This window comes from Oncorhynchus gorbuscha, linkage group LG09 (assembly GCF_021184085.1).
Source record: "Oncorhynchus gorbuscha isolate QuinsamMale2020 ecotype Even-year linkage group LG09, OgorEven_v1.0, whole genome shotgun sequence".
In the NCBI taxonomy this organism is placed as follows: domain Eukaryota; kingdom Metazoa; phylum Chordata; class Actinopteri; order Salmoniformes; family Salmonidae; genus Oncorhynchus; species Oncorhynchus gorbuscha.
The window spans coordinates 20,282,040-20,303,920 of record NC_060181.1 but is presented as its reverse complement, the minus strand read 5'-3'; the positions used below and the strand labels follow the sequence as shown (position 1 = coordinate 20,303,920).

General features: G+C 42.1%; 1 protein-coding gene across 1 annotated transcript; it reads left to right on the top strand.

The window, feature by feature from the left end:
• Positions 1 to 4,641: 4,641 nt before the first annotated feature.
• rp9 (RP9 pre-mRNA splicing factor) lies at positions 4,642 to 20,587 on the top strand. Its single transcript, XM_046361645.1, has 8 exons — positions 4,642 to 4,849; positions 5,989 to 6,176; positions 6,395 to 9,173; positions 9,502 to 9,532; positions 9,823 to 9,952; positions 15,051 to 15,142; positions 16,620 to 16,681; positions 19,762 to 20,587. The coding sequence occupies exons 3-8, from the start codon at positions 9,028 to 9,030 to the stop codon at positions 19,952 to 19,954; spliced, it is 654 nt and encodes a 217-aa protein (XP_046217601.1). The 5' UTR covers positions 4,642 to 4,849; positions 5,989 to 6,176; positions 6,395 to 9,027; the 3' UTR covers positions 19,955 to 20,587.
• The last annotated feature ends 1,294 nt before the right edge of the window (positions 20,588 to 21,881 follow it).

Below are 21,881 nucleotides of genomic sequence, written 5' to 3'. Positions count from 1 at the left end.
TTATTATTTAACTAGGCAAGTCAGTTAAGAACAAATTCTTATTTTCAATGACGGCCTAGGAACAGTGGGTTAACTGCCATTTTTTTAGCCCTACCCCTACAGTACATCACAAACTCATGCTGTTTAGTACTGTCAGATCAGATTCTGTCAGCATCCCAAATGGCACCCTATTCCCCCATATAGTGCACTACTTTTGAACAAAAGGGTAAGGAAGATGGTTCCTCTTTTTCCAGACACTGTCACACCACCCTGTATCCATTCAACACGTGCCACTCTGTCCACCTGTCATTTCCTCTGGAAATGAAAGCAGAACAACAACATGACTAAATAATCCAGCTAAAGCCAGCCTGTAGTCGTTTCCATTATGCCTCTGTCAGCGCCCTCAAAGGCCATCTCTCTCCAGTCTCCAAACCAGCTTCCTGGGGGTTTTCCAGGGTACCTCATACCCTGTGTACATCCCAATTCTTCACACTTCTTCCTACCATGAATGGGAGTGTGAAAGTGCACACTTTAAAAGAAGTGGGACACTGCCATAGTTCAGAGCAGAAAGACTAAACTATTGGTCAGGTCATGTTAAAGGGAATGGACTACTGTGACTGCAGGCTTTGTCTCGCTCCATCCTCCGCGCTTGTTCCTCCGCCCTGTAGACCCAGTGTGCCACCACCAACCACCAGTGCTGTAGGAGTCAAGGGCAGTGATGCCTGTTGAAGCCCCAGAGACAAGGTCATCACAGCAACCAGCTTGGCTTCGGGCAGCACAGGGAGGACTGAGGGAGGGAGAGCGATTCGGGAGAGGGGGATGATAATGGGCAAAAGGAGAGAGAGGGGGATGGATGATAGGGTGGGGAGGGGGAGGGAAAGGCTGGTATTTATGGAGCATAGCCTATTAATAGAAGACAAAGGGTCCATCTGCAGAATTGATTGGTTGTGTGTGTCAGTTTGTTAGCATGTTGTTCGTAAGTGCTGGTCTCTGTATGTCTGTTTCTATAATTTTATTTTAGAATTGATCCGCTGGCCCATCCCTGATTTTAGATAAAAGGACAATAACTTCTGAAATATGCAAGGAGAAGAGAGATTGCTTATGACCCATACCTTTTGCTGTTTGAATGCTGAAGTCTAAAAGACCCAGCAGGTGCTGTTGGCATTCCAGGCATGATCAGTCTAGTCCAGAAGTATCTAGGCTATTGCTGACCTGTCTCTCTCTGGAAGTCTGGTGCAGAGTATGGAGAAGTTGCCCCTAAAAGATAGATGCTGATCTTGGGTCAGTTTTAGATTTCTGACAATAATGGTGAAGGTTAGGGGGAGGGGAGCCTCTGTTGCTGGGGAACAGGTGGGAAAACTGTATGGGGCAGCACAAGAATCCAGAGGAGGGTGAGTCACCACAACCTGAAACCTGCAATGCAAATTTAATTGGGATGAAATTAAGATGTTGACCTCATTTCATCACAAGGCATCTTTAATTGCTTGAATATGTAGGTTGCATATGCAATTTAGGCATGAATTGGTTACCTTTACTCTAAGTGTGTTTACTCTCAAAGGATGGGACAGACATTCTGGAAAGGTGGGAGGGTTTAACGTTTTTTGCTTCTGCATGCATTAGTGTCCTTTGACTTCTAGACGTGTTTGTTTACTTTCAGCTGAGTTTTTGTTTAGGTGTTTGCCCTTCAAATGCTCGGACTGCACATATAAGGCACCTCTCTTGCCTATCCTGAGTCCTGTCAAACGAGCAAATGTATAGGCCCCCTCAGATCTACATACCCTCAGTCTACATGCTACTAGACTGCTCTATGCCTGTATCCCTGCACCTATGCCAGAATCAACAGGTTTGAATGAGCTGATGAATGCACTGCACTCTCCTTAGCCAGGTATTCAACACAGACGATACAGGTCACAGGATTAGGGTTGAATTAGACACTGCACATGATCTTGCAAGATTTCATTTGGTCGGTGTCATGGTTCTCGTCACTTTTTGACAAACATGGGTCTTTCCGGAGTGGGTTGGAGTTTTTTTGTGTTTTTTTTTGTGGTGGAATTATGGTTAGGTAGAGCTAAGTTAGAGGGAGTAAAAAGCCTAGATACTATCTCTCTGCGTCAGTCATACCAGACCATGTGCAAATCATCACTGGGAAAAATAAACTTTTCTTAGGTGTCATGTCACTAGATAGCGTATGGTATCACCTGCAAGCAGATGATGTTAGCCTATCCACCAGAGGTGCCTGGGCAGCCTAGACACACCCACCCCCTTCGCTGCCACCTCTCTAAACTCCTTAAGGAGAGTTAAACACATTCCACAGAGGGCCAAGTGTCTGTAGGTTTTCACTCCACCCTTGTATTTCATTGAATTAAGGTCACTCATTAGTAACGAACGCCCCTCACCAGGTTTAGGTTTTAATTGAAAGGAAAAAAATCAAACCTGCAGACACTTGGCCCTCTGTGGAATGAATTTGACTCCCCTGCCTTAAGGGCAGCATTCTCTGTTGGATTGAGTTCTTCCCTTTCAGTATCTAAAGAACTATCCACACTTGCATACTTCTTGGTATGAAGCAATTTATTAGGCATGAATTCTAAATGGTATGCTAGTATGGACAGGTGTGTGGACTCCCTACTAGCCAATCATGGACATTACGTGATCAAAAAATGTAAGGGGATACCAAGTTTGGACAACCTGCAGAGTGGGTGTACCAGAGATGTCTCCATATTCAGACCCAGTGTATAAAACAGGAACACCTTCCTAATATTGCATTGCACCCTGTTTTGCCCTCGGAATATTTGAACTCTTCAAGATGTCGAAAGTGTTCCTCAGGAATGCCGGCCCATGTTGACTCCAATGCTTCCCACAGATGTGTCATGTTGGTTGATGTCCTTTGGGTGGTGGACCATTCTTAATGGGAAACTTGTGAAACCCAGCAGCGTTGCAGTTCTTGACACACTCAAACCATTGTGCCTGGAACCTACTACCATATCCTGTTCAAAGGCACTTAAATATTTTGTCTTACCTATTCACCCTCTGACTGGCACACATACACAATCCATGTCTCAAGGCTTAAAGATAATTTATTGAACCTGTCTCCTCCTCCTCCTCCTCTTCATCTACACCGATTTGAAAATGGATTTAACAAGTGGCATCAATAAGGGATCATAGGCTGACCACTTGAATCCAGGTGAAAGCTATGTCGTGCAAAGAGCAGGTGTTCCTAATGTTTTGTTCACCCTTAACATTGCTTATGAGCTGATTGCTATTGTTAAATGTTTAGGGAAGCATTGACTATTTTGAGGGGAGTTTGGGGTAATGTTTCTGATGGAGGCTTTTATTGTGAGCTCTCCTCGCTACAGCTTGAGATGAGTCCAGGCATCTATCAACCTACATTTCTATTGGTGGCCTATTCTAGGACAGACAAAGTTAGTAGTCATTGCTGTTCACATTTTGTCACCATGACACTGTTAGAATATTTTGTTAGGATCACCTATAAATACAACTTTTACTGTCTACTTTTATACAATGGCTGCATAGCAGATATGAGTCAGCCTAAGTAAAAGTATGTCTTGATATAGATCAGTAGGACATTCTGTATGCAGTGGTGGTCATTTTTAGGCCAGGGTTGTATTTTCCCCTCAATATTGGTGGCACACAGTTCTTGTCCCCAGTCCAAATATATTGTTCACATATAAGTTCAGTATTTTTCAACTTAATGTTCTCTGGTTCCTCACCCTGAAAGTAGACTATGGGTTAGGAGAAACTGTCATTTACATTTACATTTAAGTCATTTAGCAGACGCTCTTATCCAGAGCGACTTACAAATTGGTGCGTTCACCTTATGACATCCAGTGGAGCAGCCACTTTACAATAGTGCATCTAAATCTTTTAAGGGGGGTGAGAAGGATTACTTTATCCTATCCTAGGTATTCCTTAAAGAGGTGGCTCTGTCATCCATGGCTCTGTTTTCTTTTAAGACACCACTAACTTTAGCCACCTGAGCTAGCTGCCTGTAGCTAAAGTTATCTTAAATATGTCATGGCTGTTTAGAGAACCAAAACATAGATTACAGTTTATTCTCTTCAGGGAGAGGAACCATCTAACATGATGTTGTAAAATACTGAACTTCCCCTTTAATATGTATGTAAAAATCAGATGAGAAAACAAGTGGATACCTGCTAGGTTCCATTATCAAAGATTGTCACTGTCTGTATGGTGCTTTTATTATTTTAAAATGTATTGAACTAATGCTAATAGTCAAACTATTGATTTCTTTGTCTGAAGTTCCCAGCCTATGATGTGCAAAATTATATGTGAAAATGGAACACCAGATTGTGCCGATTTTTGGCCATATTACCATTGACTAACTTCCTTTATGGTCTTATTTAACCCTGCAAAAAAAATAAGGCGATATCTATACATCACCACCTAATCTAAATAGGGGAAACCTTTTCAGTGTGTCTGAGAGTATCATTCTGTTTTCATAGTTTTTTGTTTTTCGTCTTCCAGGGAGCACTTTAATCCAGAGTTTGCTGGAGGATGTGAGTATGGATTAGGGTTGTTGGCATGGGAAGTGGCTCCAGTGACAGTCCATGACAACACAACCGGATAAATCAAAAACATTTAAACTCCCAGCCCCCTCCCGCCTCTGCTGTTGAAAGATTGGCTGAACAGCTGTTGGGCTCGGCCTCTGCTGCTCTCTACTTTATAAAGCTGGGAACACCAGGCTCCGTTAAACAGAGATAGCGCGAAGCTCCTGCTTCTGGTTCAGCGAAACTTTACTTTGAGAACTTCTGTCAACTAGTTGAGAGAAACTAGTCCGCCATCTGTTTGACTAGTCTAGACCCTCCGCAGCAGTATGGCTACCTTCGTCTCGGTGAGTTGTTTTGCACAGCATCAGTATTCAGCGCTGTCAACAGCCTGACTCTGAATATACTGACACTGCGTTTTTGTTTCTATTTCGTACCTATACCTATACCTATCGATGCAGTTTTCCTCAGGGAGATGATGGATGTGTTGGTATCAAAGGTTTGGGATATCATTTGGGATGTGCTTGTCAGTGCTGTTGTTTTTGGGGTGTCCTTTTCTCTGTTAACCCAGAACTAGAATCTAAAAAATGTTTACGTAGTCTGTCAACAAGAGATTATGGGAGTCCTGACGTCGTTGGGTGGGATAGATGACTTGATTTCGTCATCGTTCTGTTACTACAAGCATAACACTTTGATCTGCTTGAGGAAGGATTTGCTCACGGCTGACTGACAGACTGATGTCTGTTATTTTGATGTGCTGCAGGGCACGTTATAGGCTGGTAACGTTTCAGTGGACGGTGTGACAGGCCCGTTGTGTGGCTGTTTATAGTCCCAAATCATAAAATGACCACACGCACTTTAAACTTTCAGGCCACAAAGGGTTGTTGTCGGGCAGGACAGGCAGGGTTCCAGGAGATGCCAATCATGTTCTTGTATCACATGAACAACATTGTGACATTGACTCCCAGTGGTTTAGTTTCAAGTGTGTATTGCATTTCCAATGTCATATAGTAAATATATTGGCCAGATGTCATAGGCTTTGCATGTGCCTCATTGCATTTGATTTACATGCACACAATATTTAATGGAAAAGCGCAACGAGGAAATATTTGAAATGCTGAGAATGACTGAGTGACCGTCTTGAGCAGGGGTTGGAACTAAAATATTTTTCTAATCGTTTAGTTTGGAAAAACTTTAAAAAAAAATTTCTTTCCAACCAGCAAAATGAAGTTCTGAACTGGTTCAACCAAAAAAAGTAATGGTTTAGATCCTGTTTTTGTTTTACCTCTTAAATCATTACTCTGTTCCCTATGTAGTTTTGACCAGGGATCATAGGGTCTTGTAAGGATCGATTTTGAAAAACATCTCCACAGGAGAATCCTGTTCCTTATGTGAAATGAAATGGAAATGAGTTTGTCACCTGTAAAGACAGACCCATCATTACTCTTATTTATAATCTCATCCCGTCCGCCTCTCCCCATCATAGATGGCTACCTGCCACACCTATAACAACACGTCCAGGCACAACGGTGTCAACAGGGACTTCATGGCCGCTCTCTCCAAGGGCCACGGGAGCACAGGCAAACGCAACAGTCCCCAGTCGACCAACAGAAACAATGCCATAGGCATACCAAAGTCTACCCCCAATGACAAGACACCCTGCAGTACGCCAAGGTAAACAAAGAATAGCAGGCCTCTGGTGCCTACATTGTCATATATTATATTTATATAGTCTACATCTCGCCTAGGTGAAAATCGGCATTTAAGGGACTTCTTGAAAAGGGAGGGCAATGGATGATATCACTAAACTGATGGACACTGTGGTCCTACACTTTTCAATAGGTCACCTTTAATCTGTGTCAGTGTGTAGATTCTGACATTATTATTTCCAGGTCGATATCCTCTGAGACCAGCAGTTCCTCCTTGGCCTCCAAGCCCGCCAGTGTGAAGAAGTCTGCCTTCTCCCGCCTCAAGAGGTTCCTCATGCTGGATGACAACCAGAAGACCAAGGGGAGGAATCAACACTTTACTATCCTCCCTCTGAATGACTGACAAACACTTGGCTCCACTGCAATGACCCAACAGTCAGCCTTTTCACCACCGTGATATGACACTGACGCACCAGGCTCTCTGGCCTGCTTGCAATTCAGAATGGTCCTCCTGGAATTCAGAACGGGGGATGGGTCAGCAGTCAGTCAATAATTAATACAGGGCCTCCTGTTGCACTAACTTTTTTAAAATATATATATTTTAATTTGCCCCTCCCAACTACCCTTGAGGTCGCCCTTCCGTAGAGCTGTTCAAACATAATGGCCCCACACCACGGCATCGTCCAGGAATTCCATTGTCCCTATGGATGGCGGGAACTGCATCGGAAGCAAAGCTCCCCCTTTTCTTCCATGTTATTTATGAGGCAAGCAGAATAACTTAATTCGAGTTATAGGATGTTTTGATTGAGAGGGTGATTTTTATTTGTTACAATCACATTTATATGATAAATTACTTATACATTTATATTCACGCTTAAGTTTCATGCTTCTTGAAGTATGTTTTTTTATTTTTTACTTGGTTGTCATTTATTTTCATAGACTTTCCCACTCTTCTCTTGAGGTTACTGTCCAAGTAGAGATGATCTGTAGCTGCTTACAGGTTTGTTAGTGTGGCTCTACTATTTTATGATCACTGCCAAATGTTTTATTTTTATGTAAAGGTCAAATTTTTGTATACTGGTGGTTTTGAGATCATATTTGGATGAATGGGACGCATCAACTTAACATTGAAATTGTTTTTATGCCTGAACCTTAATGACAATGCAAACGTGACTTTCTTTCAGTAGTTTCATGTTTGTTGAAGATGGGTTTTGCTGTCTTGAAGGCTTCACCTTTTACCTGTTGAAGTTGTTTTTATGTTTAGATTTACAATGTCAATTAGACTGCTTTTGTTCCAACACACTTTATTGCATTTAGTGACATGTTTAATTAATCCAATGTGTGAGTCTGTATCATTTCACAGAATACTGAAATACCTCACATTATATATTCCTTTTACACCTTGCTTCTGTGAAACAAATGTTTTCAGGTATTCTTATTACTGTGTTACATGATAGAACTTCAAGAAGATATGTCTACCCAATTGTCATACTTGAGTAAAACTAAGATTATTTGAATAGAAAATTACTCAAGTGAAAGTCACCCAGTAAAATATTACTTGAGTAAAAATCTAAAAGTATTTGGTTTTAAATGTACTTATCAAAATTATAAGTAACTTTTAATTCCTTTAAGCAAACCAGACGGTGCCATTTTGTTATTCATGGCTCGCTAGGGGCACACGCCAACACTCCGACATCATTTACAAATTGTGTTTAGTTATTCCGTCAGCTCAGAGGCAGTACGGATGACCAGGGGGGTTCTCTTGATGACTGTGTGAATTTAATATTTTCCTGTCCTGTTAAGCATTAAAACTGTAACGAGTACTTTTGGGTGTTGAGGGGGGGATGTGTGGAGTAAAAAGTACATTATGTTATTTTAGGAATGTAGTGATGTAAAGTACAGATACTGTAAAAATACTTTGAATTACTACTTAAGTACTTTACTACACTGGCATTCACAATGTGTGTTTTCGGCTTACACATTTTTAAGTGCTACAGAACTTTAAGGGTACCCCACTACATGTTCTGATAAACACCTCAGGAATGGGGCTGTATAAATGTAACCAGGCAAATTCAGAGATATTGCTGCAAGGACTGACGATCCACGAGATCAAGATTATAGTTTCACCATGTTTTGAAACTATACTGTTTATAATTACATTGTTTACAAAGCAAGCAGTTTAACAACTCATGAGGCATTAAGTTAAAATGATCAATGGCTCATTAATTTAACATCCAAAAATGGTTTTAGAGTATGAATCCCAGATTGTCCCTTTTAATTGAACTAGGCACGTCAGTTAAGAACAAATTCTTATTTTACAATGATGGCGTACCCCATCCAGACCCTCCCTTAACGCTGGGCCAATTGTGCGCCGCCTTATGGGACCTCCAATCACGGCCGGGAATGATACAGCCCGGGCTCGAACCAGGATCTGTAGTGATGCCTCTAGCACTGAGATGTTGCGCCCCTTGGGAGCCCTTTGGTTCCACACGTAGACTGTTTATAAGAACATTATTGTGTATAATATAACTTGGGCTCCTTCGCTGATAACTGCCACTAAACTCCAAAGAAGAATGGCATGAATAAATGCTCTTTATAAACCGCCACAGACCTCACCTTACCCAACCATAGACCTTGCTGTTGATCAAGCGTCTTCGACTACATTTGACCTGCAGGCGGCGCTGCGTTTACAGATGGCATGCGCAAACAGAAACAGGAAGTAGCTGTGCAGAGTTCGAGAAAAATGTCCTGACGTAGTCCCGAATGTATTTTCTCTAAAAAGTGATTCACTTAAACGAATTTCTCATTAGAAATCGTATCAAACTCAAATTAAACGATTATTTCATAAACATAGCCAGTTACCCAAAGACATTGAAATGTCTAGTAGAAAGAGATCGAGAGACTCGGAGGACAGAGGGGACCGCAAAAGGCACAAGGAATCAAAACACGATGTAGAAAAACTCAAGAAACAAGCGAGAAAACTCAACCAAGAAGTGCAAAAACTGAAGCATTTGGAGACCTTGTGAGTAAAGGACACCCTTTTTTCGGTGGTATCGAACTTGTGTATTAATAAAACGTAACTGTAGTTGATCTGCCTTGGGATTTAGCCTTAATGCTAACAACTCATTCCATCATTTCAGTTCTGATACTGTGCCTTGGCTGGTAGAAGTTGCACACGGGGTACCGTACCGTAACCAGCATCTGGACAAGGGAGACGATGCGTGTGACATGATTCATATCATCGTCTCCTTTGCCCAGATACTGGTTCAAGGGGTAACTAGCTACCTAAGCACAAATTGGATCATCGTATTTATTCTCACAAGCATTGTTTTCTTTTCCCCTCTATGCAGTTATGAAAAACCTCCTCCTGGACTCATAAAGGTCTAGTAGATGCACATGTTTGTCTACTTGCGTTATTACCAGTTAATGAATCACATAAATATTATGGAATAACTCATTTATCAGTAGAAGGACATGTATTTAACCTGGTCCAAGATCTGTTTGTGTTCTTGCCAGCTCTGTCTGTTGTTGTCAAGCCAAAGCATGACGATGAGTTACAAGGAGTTGGCATGAGAGCACAAGCAGACTGACACTCAGGCTAAAATACATTATTATGGAAACTGCAATATGTGGCATCTTGCATCACCTTGAAACACAGTGACTTTTTGTAGGCGGAGGAGTACAAACCAGAGGACTGTATTCCTGCTGATCCAGGAAATGAGGATGCTAGGGACTTCCTGGCTCACGCCCCCACCAAGGGGCTGTGGATGCCTCTGGGGAAGGAGGTGAAGGTCATGCAGTGTGAGTTTAAACACAGAGGGTTATTATGAGTGTCCTGCATCCACAATGCAGATACATTATCCATTTCAGATTATACGTTTATAAAAACCTGTACCTGTAGGCTGCCACTCAAAATAAAACGGTAACAAATACAAAAATAAATAATAATTACGTTTAAACAGGAAAAATAAAAATAATAAAAATAAAATAAGTGGGCCTCCACCAACCCAACCACCCATCCCCAACATGTCTCCATCCAACCGTTCCACTCCCGGAAATCATGTTTCCCCACCCCCTCAAGCAACTAGGGTTGTTCGTCAGTCACCCCCTGCTCCCCTACCCGGCTATATACATACAGTACCAGTCAAAAGTGACACCTACTCATTCAAGGGTTTTTATTTTTATTATTTTCTACATTGTAGAATAATATTTAAGACATCAAAACTATGAAATAACACATGGAATCATTTTGTAACCAAAAAAGTGTTAAACAAATCCAAATATTTTTTATTTGAGGTTCTTCAAATTATCCACCCTTTGCCTTGACAGCTCTGCACACTTTTGGCATTCTCTCAACCCGATTCATGAGGTAGTCACCTGGAATGCATTTCAATTAACAGGAGCGCCTTGTTAAAGTTCATTTGTGGAATTTATTTCCTCAATGCGTTTAAGCATGAGTTGTGTTGTGACAAGGTAGGGGTGGTATACAAAAGATTGCCCTATTTGGTAAAAGACCATGTCCATATTACGGCAAGAACAGCTCAAATAACCAAAGAGAAATGACAGTCCATTACTTTAAGACATAAAGGTCAGGCAATCCGGAACATTTCGAGAACTTTGAGTTTCTTCAAGTGCAATTACAAAAACCATCAACCGCTGTGATGACACTGGCCCTCATGAGGACCACCACAGGAAAGGAAGACCCAGAGTCACCTCTGCTACAGAGGATAAGTTCATTAAGAGTTACCAGGCCCAGAAATTGAAGCCCAAATAAATCCTTCACAGAGTTCAAGTAACAGGCACATTTCAACATTAACTGTTCAGAGGAGACTGTGTGAATCAGGCCTTCGTGGTCAAATTGCTGCAAAGACTAAAGGACACCAATAATAAGAAGAGACTTGCTTGGGCCAAGAAACATGAGCAATGGACATTACACCTGGGGAAATTTGTCCTTTGGTCAGATGAGTCCAAATTTGAGATTTTTGGTTCCAACCACCATGTCTTTGTGAGATGCAGAGTAGGTGAACAGATGATCTCTGCATGTGTGATTCCCACCGTGAAGCATGGAGGAGGTGTGATGGTGTGGGGGTGCTTTGCTGGTGACACTGATTTATTTAGAATTCAAGGCACACTTAACCAGAATGGCTACCACAGCATTCTGCAGCGATACTCAATTCCATCTGGTTTGCGCTTAGTGGAACTATAATCTGTTTTTTGACAGGACATGACCCAAAACACACCTCCAGGCTGTGTAAGGGATATTTGACCAAGGAGAGTGATGGAGTGCTGCATCAGATGACCTGGCCTCCACAATCACCTGACCTCAACCCAATTGAGATGGTTTGGGATGAGTTGGGCTGCAGAGTAAAGAAAAAGCAGCCAAAAAGTGCTCAGTATATGTGGGAACTCCTTCAAAACGGTTGGGAAAGCATTCCAGGTTAAACTGGTTGAGAGAATGCCAAGAATGTGCAAAGCTGTCATCAACGCAAAGCGTGGCTACTTTGAAGAATCTAAAACACATATGTCAGAGTCAAGGCCCGCGGGCCACATCCGGCCCGCGAGAAGGTTTTTTACGGCCCCTGGGATGATCTTGATTTGTTATTAGAACCGGCTCGCAGACCGCAGCAAGCCGGCAGCCCGCAGATCTTTTACACGCACCAATACTACATTTCCCACAATGCAACGGTGACGCACCGAGCAGTAGGCTGCTTCATTTCAATATTTATTGGCACAGCAGTTGTCAGCATCACAGTAAAATTAACTTTCAGATACCCATCAAAAATGGCAAAACGGAAGGTGGACACTGAGAACCGGGGGTTTCAAACAAGGTGGGAGTCGGAGTATTTGTTCACGGAGGTAGCTGGAAAACCTGTGTGTCTTCTGTGTGGAGAAAGTGTGGCGGTACTGAAAGAGTATAATCTGAGACGACATTATGAAACGAAACACGCGGACAAAAACAAGAATATGGACATGGAACAAAGGCTACAAAAGGCAGAGGAATTAAAACGAGGCCTCAAATCTCGACAGGCTCTGTTCAAAAAAGCCAAATCACAAGGCCAGGCTGCTGTCAAGGCCAGTTTTATTTTGGCAGAAGAGATCGCTAAATCAGCCCGGCCATTTACGGAGGGGATTTTCCGACGGAGCACCTGCGATGTGTGGACACAGGAGCGGACTGGTGGGGAAGATACGGGAAAAGATGCAAGAGGAAAACGCGACAGGTGAGCTGACAGCTTATCATTGTATCATACACCAGGAAGCGTTGTGCGGTAAAGCCTTGAAAATGGAGCATGTAATGAGCATCATCACGCGCACAGTTAACTTTATCAGAGCCAAAGGTTTGAATCACCGCCAGTTCAAGGCATTTCTGACGGAGTTAGAAACGGAGCATGGTGATTTGCCTTATCACACAGAGGTGCGATGGCTAAGCCAGGGAAAGGTGCTTCAAAGATGTTTCGAGCTTCGTGAGGAGATTTGTCTGTTCTTGGACAGCAAAGGGAAAGACACAACACAACTCCGAGATGAAATGTTTCTGTGTGAAATGGCTTTTCTGTGTGACATTACGAGTCATCTGAATGCAATGAACTTGCAGCTGCAGGGTCGGGATCGTGTCATCTCTGATATGTACAGTACAGTGAAGGCATTTAAAACCAAACTGTGCGGCAGTGGGTGCTGCGGAGTTCGCCCGTTTCCTCCCGACACAATGCCCCAGCTGCGCATCCAGGCTGCTCAAACGTTGTCTATGTTTGGCAGCACATACCTGTGTGAACAACTGTTTTCTTTGATGAACTTGAACAAAACATCACACAGAAGTCGACTTACTGCTGAACACCTCCACTCAATTCTGAGGATTTCCTCAGCTCAGAGCCTTACCCCGAACATTGATGAACTTGTGGAAAAGATGGGACACCACCAAGTATCACCCTCAACCTCAAACAAGTGAACATTACTGTGCAATCACATATTTAGAGTTTTTACTCAGTTCAAGTTTAAAAGTTAAAGTTTAATATTTGTTTTCACTGCATGTTACTTCTCCTTAAACAAAGTGTTGTTTTTGATTAATAGATTTTTGCACTTTATTTTATTGTATTTCAATCCAATTATATTTTTAAAATATTTCAGTTGAGTGGATGATAGAAAATTGCTATTATTGTTTTTTTCTTTGAAGTAAATTTAGCCCACTTTTGCTAAAATAGAAAATATAGGCTACTGATGGTGCCTTGAATACCGGTTTCTTTCATTTAATGTTCATGTTATGGGGATTTTTATATAAAGGAAATTTGTCTTTTGTGTCTGTTGAAAATTAAAGATTACTGACAGAGCCATAAGAAAATATTGCTTTATTTATCTGATCATATTGGAATATATTTGTTAGGTTTTCAGTAGGTTCAATTAGGTTCACTAGACTATATGCGTCATTTAAAAAATTTTCAATGAACATTCGAACAGTCCGGCCCTCGGCTTGTAGCTAAATTTTTTATTTGGCCCTCCGTCCATTTGACTTTGACACCCCTGATCTAAAAGATAAAGTATATTTTGATTTGTTGAACACTTTTGGTTACACCATGATTCCATGTGTGTTGTTTCATAGTTTTGACTATGTCTTCACTATTATTCTTCATATAGAAAATAGTCAAATAAAGAAAAGGCCTTGAATAAGTAGGTGTGTCCAAACGTTTGACTTGTACTGTATATATTATGTATGTGTTGGGCTTTAGACAATATTATTCTTTACAGAGTCAAGTATATTTGTCCAGGCCTCAATTGTTCCTTGACTAGCACCATTCTCACCGTAAAACATTTCCTTGGTATTAAATACAGTCTGTTAACTTAAAATGTATAAATTGATGGTTCAGATTACAAGATGCCAAGGTCATATTTGTCCATATTCTGTTCCAGTTAAAGGGTTGTTCAGATTCAGTTAGATCTGTGAACCATACTCTTGAATGGCTAGCTCAGAATATGAGCTTTCCTAAAGTTGTTTATATATTATAGAGAGAAGTCCTTTCGGGAGTCTAGATAATTTATTTAGAAATCCCATTATTGGATGATTTGGTAGTTGGGTTTCCTAAGGGACTCCATAGGCCAGCATAGGTGATCTAAGTTGTAAATATAGAAAAAAAGATTTGCCTGATAATGTGTATGTATCTTTCAAATGTTGTCATTTTCTCAAACCATTGCTGCCACCCCATATATAAGGGGTAGCCTAGTGGTTAGAGCGTTGGGCCAATAACCGAAAGGTTGCTGAATCGAATCCCAGAGCTGACAAGATAAACATCTGTCGTTCTGCCCCTGAACAAGGCAGTTAACCCACTGTTCCCTGGTAGGCTGTCATTATAAATAAGAATATGTTCTTAACTGACTTGCCTAGTTAAATAAAATAAAATTCAAAGGCGGCCTCCAGATCTCAAGGCCGTGCCATTTTGATTCCCAGTTACATTGTTTTTCCATTTTCGAGTCAGTGTAGCGGAGATTAACTTTTGTTCTGCTTGTCCCTCAAAGAACAAAGGCTTTCATTATTTCTCACCAATAATTCCTCCATCCCTCCCTCTGTCCCTTCCTCCCACTCGTTTTCATGATATGCGAGGGGACAGAAGGCATACAGGGTTAGTCTACAAAGTTCTCATTTGTTCTCCTGTGGTATTCCAAAGCCTAATATGTTCCAGATAATACATTGGCAAAATGTTTGAATGTGATTTTTAATTGCGTGTCGTTTCAGAGATTAGAACGAGTTGAGAAACATTTTGTCAGATGTAGGCTAAGTCATAAACAGGTGTAGCCTACAAGCCATATTAGATAAATATGAATCTCTTTCAACACAAGCTTGTTTGGGTGATTTCTGAGGGGCCAGGAGACGTGTTTGTGGTACAAACATTACTATATTCTCCCTCGCCTTATGCAGGTTGGAGATGCAAGCGCTATGGACACAGGACAGGGGACCGAGAGTGTCCCTTCTTCATCAAAGGAAACCAGAAACTGGAGCAGTTCAGAGTGGTGAGTCTCATCTGTCCATCCATCCATTCATCCATCTTTCAACTAATCATCAGGCCTTTTTGGCTACTTAAATAAAATGTGTTACTGCTGGTTTTGAACAAACATGAGTCCCTAGGACCAGGATTGGTATTGGAAGACACCCTTGAGGACACCTGCTCCTGGTCTCAACCATAACCCCTTGGGGACGTCTGCTCCCGGTCTCAACCATAACCCCTTGGGGACGTCTGCTCCCGGTCTCAACCATAACCTCTTGGGGACGTCTGCTCCCGGTCTCAACCATAACCCCTTGGGGACGTCTGCTCCTGGTCTCAACCATAACCCCTTGAGGACGTCTGCTCCCTGTCTCAACCATAACCCCTTGGGGACGTCTGCTCCCTGTCTCAACCATAACCCCTTGGGGACGTCTGCTCCCTGTCTCAACCATAACCCCTTGGGGACGTCTGCTCCCTGTCTCAACCATAACCCCTTGGGGACGTCTGCTCCCTGTCTCAACCATAACCCCTTGGGGACGTCTGCTCCCTGTCTCAACCATAACCCCTTGGGGACGTCTGCTCCCTGTCTCAACCATAACCCCTTGGGGACGTCTGCTCCCGGTCTCAACCATAACCCCTTGGGGACGTCTGCTCCCGGTCTCAACCATAACCCCTTGGGGACGTCTGCTCCCGGTCTCAACCATAACCCCTTGGGGACGTCTGCTCCCGGTCTCAACCATAACCCCTTGGGGACGTCTGCTCCCGGTCTCAACCATAACCCCTTGGGGACGTCTGCTCCCGGTCTCAAACATAACCCCTTGGGGACGTCTGCTCCTGGTCTCAACCATAACCCCTTGGGGACGTCTGCTCCCGGTCTCAACCATAACCCCTTGGGGACGTCTGCTCCCTGTCTCAACCATAACCCCTTGGGGACGTCTGCTCCTGGTCTTAACCATAACCCCTTGGGGACGTCTGCTCCCGGTCTCAACCATAACCCTTTGGGGACGTCTGCGTGCTTGCCTACTTGGGACCATGAGCATGCTTGATTGATGCAGATGGATACAGTATAGATGCATCCCAAATGGCACCCTATTCCCTATATAGTGCATTACTTTTGACCAGGAACTATATTGACTTTGGTCCGAAGTAGTGCACTATATAGGGAATAGGTGCCATTTGGGATGCATTAGGTATCTGTGCTGCTGCTGGTTGCTTCTGGATCTTGACTCCTCAGCAGATTCACATGGCAGTTGTTCTGTAGGCCTGCATGCAACAATGCCACTGCAATGATTATCATAACTGCAAGTGTATCATATCTTGTAATAGAACCATATTTTAAAATGCTATTACGGCAGAGAAGCGTTGAAAGTGTGGGAAATGATGTTGCCTAAAAACAATACCTGAATGGAGTTTTACCTTGCAGTGCTTGTTATCATTGGAGCTTTGCTATGTATGTTATCTTTGAAATGTTGTAAATATGTAGCTAAACTGTCTGTTTCTTGCAGGCACACGAAGACCCAATGTACGACCTGATCCGAGAAAACAAACGCAATGAAAAAGAAACAAGGTACTTTCTGGCTGTTATTATGAAAAATATAAACCTTTTATTATCAACAAAAAAATATTTTCAGAAGAATGTATGAAAATATTATCCCCTTCTCTACTGTTTGGAGTTGGTCATCGTTAAGGTAGTCTGGTGCATTGGACGGACGAGACTCACCGCTCTGAACTAGAGGTCAACCGATTATGATTTTTCAACGCCGATACAGATTATTGGAGGATCGAAAAAAGCCGATACCGATTAATCGGCTGGCAATTACAACAATACTGAATGAACAATGAACACTTTCATTTTAACTTAATATAATACATAAATAAAAGCTATTTAGTCTTAAATAAATAATTAAACATTTTCAATTTGGTTTAAATAATGCAAAAACAGTGTTGGAGAAGAAAGTAAAAGTGCAATATGTGCCAAGTAAAAAAGCTAATGTTTAAGTTCCATGCTCAGAACTTGAGAACATATTCAAGCTGGTGGTTCAATATTCCCAGTTCTTCAATATTCCCATTTAAGAAGTTTTAGGTTGTAGTTATCATAGGAATTATGACGCGTAGACAATTTCTCTCTTTACCATTTGTATTTCATATACCTTTGACTATTGGATGTTATTTTTGGCACTATAGTACTGCCAGCCTTATCTCAGGAGTCGATAGGCTTGAAGTCATAAACAGCGCTTTGCCTCAAGCATTGCTAATTGTTGGCATACGCAGTAAAGTGCTGTTTGAATGAATGCTTACGAGCCTGCTGCTGCCTACCACCGCTCAGTCAGACTGCTCTATCAAATATCAAATCATAGACTTAATTATAATATAATAAACACAGAAATACGAGCCTTTGGTCATTAATATGGTCATTAATATGGAAACTATAATTTCGAAAACAACGTTTATTCTTTCAGTGAAATTTAGTCTAAATATTCCTGTTACATTGCACAGCCTTCAATGTTATGTCATAATTATGTAAAATTCTGGCAAATTAATTCACAGTTCGCAACGAGCCAGGCGGCTCAAACTGTTACATATACCCAGACTCTGCTTGCACTGAACGCAAGAGAAATGACACAATTTCCCTAGTTAATATTGCCTGCTAACATGAATTTCTTTTAACTAAATATGCAGGTTTAAAAAAATATATACTTCTGTGTATTGATTTTAAGGCATTGATGTTTATAGTTAGGTACATTTGTGCAACGATAGTGCTTTTTTCACAAATGCGCTTTTGTTAAATCACCCGTTTGGCGCAGTTGAAGTACATGTAGGCTGTGATTCAATGATAAATTAAGAGGCACCACATTGATTACATGCAACGCAGGACAAGCTACTTAACCTAGTAATATCATCATCCACGTGTAGTTAACAAGTGATTATGTGAAGATTGATTGTTTTTTTACAAGATAAGTATAATGCTAGCTAGCAACTTACCTTGGCTCCTTGCAACCACAAGGTCCTTTTGACGCTGCACTCGCGTAACAAGTGGTCAGCCTGCCGTAACAGGTGGTCAGCCTGCCACGCCGTCTCCTCGTAGATTTCAATGAAATCGGCCATAATTGGCGTCCAAAAAGGCTGATTATGGATTTTTATGAAAAGTTGAAATCGGCCATGCCAGTGTACCTCTACTCTGAACTGCTTCCGTTCCTGGTTTCCTTTGATCATGAAGAAGGGACACTCTCGGTCCCCTGTCCTGTGTCCATAGCACTTGCATCTCCAACCTGCACGAGGGAGAATATAGTCATGTTTGTTGATTCAGACAAGCTATTTTGGAGCACAGTCACAGAGGACTTAACGATTCTCTTTGTTTTTCTCCCAACAATGCTGATGCTTAGCTACAGCCAAGTAAACAAACTCAAATCTTCAGTCTCTGACTATACTCTGCTTTTATAGACTAGGCTACTTTCCAGTTATTGTGTTAAGATGACATAAGTTTGTAATTAGTGTGAACTAACCCTTTCATTTTCCGACTGTCTCAGTCAGAATTGTCTATTATTAACTGAGTGCCTTTTAGCACAGGGAAATAACAACAACGAAGTAATGAAAAGAAAAGGCTCAGAGTCATCAAAAGACACACTAAAGTCAATGGCTAAATCAATCACATCCTGAAAGCTGACAGAGCACTTAATCAAACAGGTGAATAAAAGTACTTTAAAAACTACAATGAACGACATTGAATGTGAACTTGGGTGTATATAAGGAAGGTTTAAAGTAGCATCTGAAATGAGGTGCAATATGAGAGATTCATGTGAGTATGATTGGAGAGAGTGTGCGATGGACATGTTCTACAATCTATAGGATCATATAAGCTATGATGATATGAGAGACAGAGTGAAATGTAACCGTGCTAGCCTTGGCCAGAGGACCTACGAGCCAACCCAGATCTCTCTCCGTGTGCTTGCCTTGAACAGTCCTTATGATTACGTTTCTGTTCTCTGGGTGGAAGTTGTCAATGTTGAAGACAGCGCTCCTCTGATGAATTCTTAATGAAGTTTGAGGATCACTTGGGAACCGCCGCGTTTGAGTTGTTTTCAGTCTCTTGCAACTTGCACAAGCTCTCTTGTTCCTCTCTGAGCATACCGAATCAATGGAAATGTAAAGTTTTGGGCTAATCAAAGGAAGTGGATGCCTCGGTCTGTGAACTGTTTGATCATTCGTGTTAAATCCATATTTTATTGAGAAATGTTGTTTCTCAGGCAGTGTTTCAGCATCTTGATATTTGATCTGGTCTTGTGTGAGCTGCAGAGCTACTTTGCTGGCTGCCTGAAATGTTCTCTCTCTCTCTCGCTCTCTCTCTCTCTCCCCCCACTTTAGCACTAGCTGCAAACACCTGCAGCACATCATAACCCCCATACTCAGTACCTTCCAGCTGTCAGCTAACCATCACTGTTCGAAGACTTGTTTCATAACCTGGGACACTTCTGAGTGAAATCTGAAATGGCCAATGATTATAGAGGAAAACCCTCTGGGATATTCCAAGAAGTGTGTGTGTGAAGACACTGTGTTTCAGTTCATCATACCATGCCTCTTCTTGAATGGTTCTAACCCATCTCCCTGTCTCTCTTTTTCTCTCTCTCTCCATTTCTCCTTTCTCTCCAGGATCCAGCAGCTGCAGCAACTCCTGCAGGACACCACCTCCTCCGACTCGGACAGCTCCTCCTCTTCCTCCTCCACCAGCGACCGCAAGAAAAGGAAACACAAGAAGAAGGACAAGAAGAAGGACAAGAAAAAGAGGAAGAAGAGGAGGAAGCACAAGTCCTCCAAAACCAGTGACTGTTCTGAGTCCAATTGAGCCATAGGAACCGACCTGGATTGTTCTAGCAGGGAGATGGCTACATTGCAGTGTCTATCAGTCAGTGAGCAGCTATGGTGGTTCTTACCCATTGGCTCAGGGTCGCCTCAATGGCACACTACGAAGTGCACACTAGAGGACCCTTTTTGGTTCAGTATTCTTCCCTCCGTCTGAGCCTTTAAATAATGCATGACTTGTCCCATCCCTCATATGGTTGATGCCTCTATTCCATTAGATCATACAGAATAAGATTCTATGGATCCGCAAAGCTGATTGTGAATGTAGGACCCCTCAGGCGAGGATTTCAGAAAGCCCTTACAGCATGGGTAATGACATGACTGGCTCGGGGGGGCCTGAGCCAGCCAGACTAGTTGAAATCAGTTTGTAGCTGTTATGAAGGATGTTGGCTTGATGAATCAGATCCGAATGAAAACGTGACAAAACAGCATGTTGTTAGAGATGGTTTTGCTTCGTATTTAGCTTGATTGTAGGCCTGTTGTTTTGACAAATAGAGTGGGGAAAATTGCAACACATGTTTTTTCCATATTTATTTTCTTCCAAATGACGCTGATGGATGTTTGAATGCTTATTACTGTACATAAATATTTGGAATAAATTGAGGTTGGAATTTAACTATGTTGTTTAAATCTAGCTTGAGAAAGCGAGAGAGAATGTACTGTATTTCAGTGTGTTCTGCGTGGCCAAGGATAAAGCCTCTTACTCATCAAATTAATCTTGAAGCCGCATGTAAAAAATACTTTCAATTTGTCATTATTCACATTGTCTTACAATTATTTTCAACTGCATGCATTTTGTTTGGCCATTGACTGATAATGACAAGGACAAGACCGGCTAACACGGACATCGGCCGTGCTCAACGGGTGGCCGTTCCATCACCTCTGACCACAGAACATTGGCTGTCATTTCCTGTTTATATCCCGACGATTCTACATGTTGAATCGCCACCGTCCGTCAACACCCGGCGGGAGTGTCTTCATCATGGAAACCATTTACCTTTAAGAATCATAAACGGAACCAAATGGGGAGGGACCTAACTGAATTTGTCCAATAGAAACTCCCGTTTGTTTTTCCCATATGAGTAAATAGTTTCTGTTGCAAATTGTTTTTGCAACAGAATCGGCGTAATGATGCAACGCACAGCCAACTTTTGTGTAGGTCTTTCTTGCCCTTCATCGATTCTTAGCATGACACATCTCTATCCACTATAATATCCCATTCAAGAAGCAACACTAGTTAGCACTGTTTCCTTTTGAAAGGCAAAGAAAGAAGACCCTTTGATCTTGAAAGACCTCAGAAAGCCCAGGGCTGACTAGGGAGTGTGACTCACTAATGTGCCGTTTTGTAGTCAGTACAACAACAAAAAAACAGACACACTAACACACCCTGCAGAGCACATCAAAATAGTTCTCCACTTTGCCCCTCCCTAATGATAGGATGTTCATTTAGAGAAGTGTGCTATCAGCTAGAGGAGGACCAGATATATGCGCTGCTTATTTTAATGACCCCAATAAGAGGACTGTTTAAGGAGTCCTTCGGGGGGAGATGTATTTGAATTTTGATTAGCGTCCTAGTGATTTCTGCATGTAGTTAAGCCTGAAGGGGTCTATTTGTGCGTCAGAATGGTTAGTGTGTGTGTGTGTGTGAGTGTGTGTGTGTGTGTGTGTGTGTGTGTGTGTGTGTGTGTGTGTGTGTGTGTGTGTGTGTGTGTGTATATTTCCTAGTAACTGGAAGCTTTATTTGATCTCCCTTCTCCATCCCTCTCTCTCATCCTCCTACCCATGGCAACTCCCTCCATTCCTTTCTTTGGCCAAAGGCCTCCGATAAATCAACAGCATTGAAACAGTGTGTCCCAGCTGCACCACGTAGCCCTCTCTCTCTCTGAGCAGAAGCAGACATGAATCTCCTA

What these genes read in the sequence shown, in the direction of transcription:
- rp9 (XM_046361645.1), top strand. Translation starts at nt 9,028, where the DNA reads ATGTCTAGTAGAAAGAGATCGAGAGACTCGGAGGACAGAGGGGACCGC. An exon ending in CTCCTCCTGGACTCATAAAG is followed by an intron (nt 9,533 to 9,822) that starts GTCTAGTAGATG and finishes GACTTTTTGTAG; the next exon opens with GCGGAGGAGTACAAACCAGA. An exon ending in AACTGGAGCAGTTCAGAGTG is followed by an intron (nt 15,143 to 16,619) that starts GTGAGTCTCATC and finishes TGTTTCTTGCAG; the next exon opens with GCACACGAAGACCCAATGTA.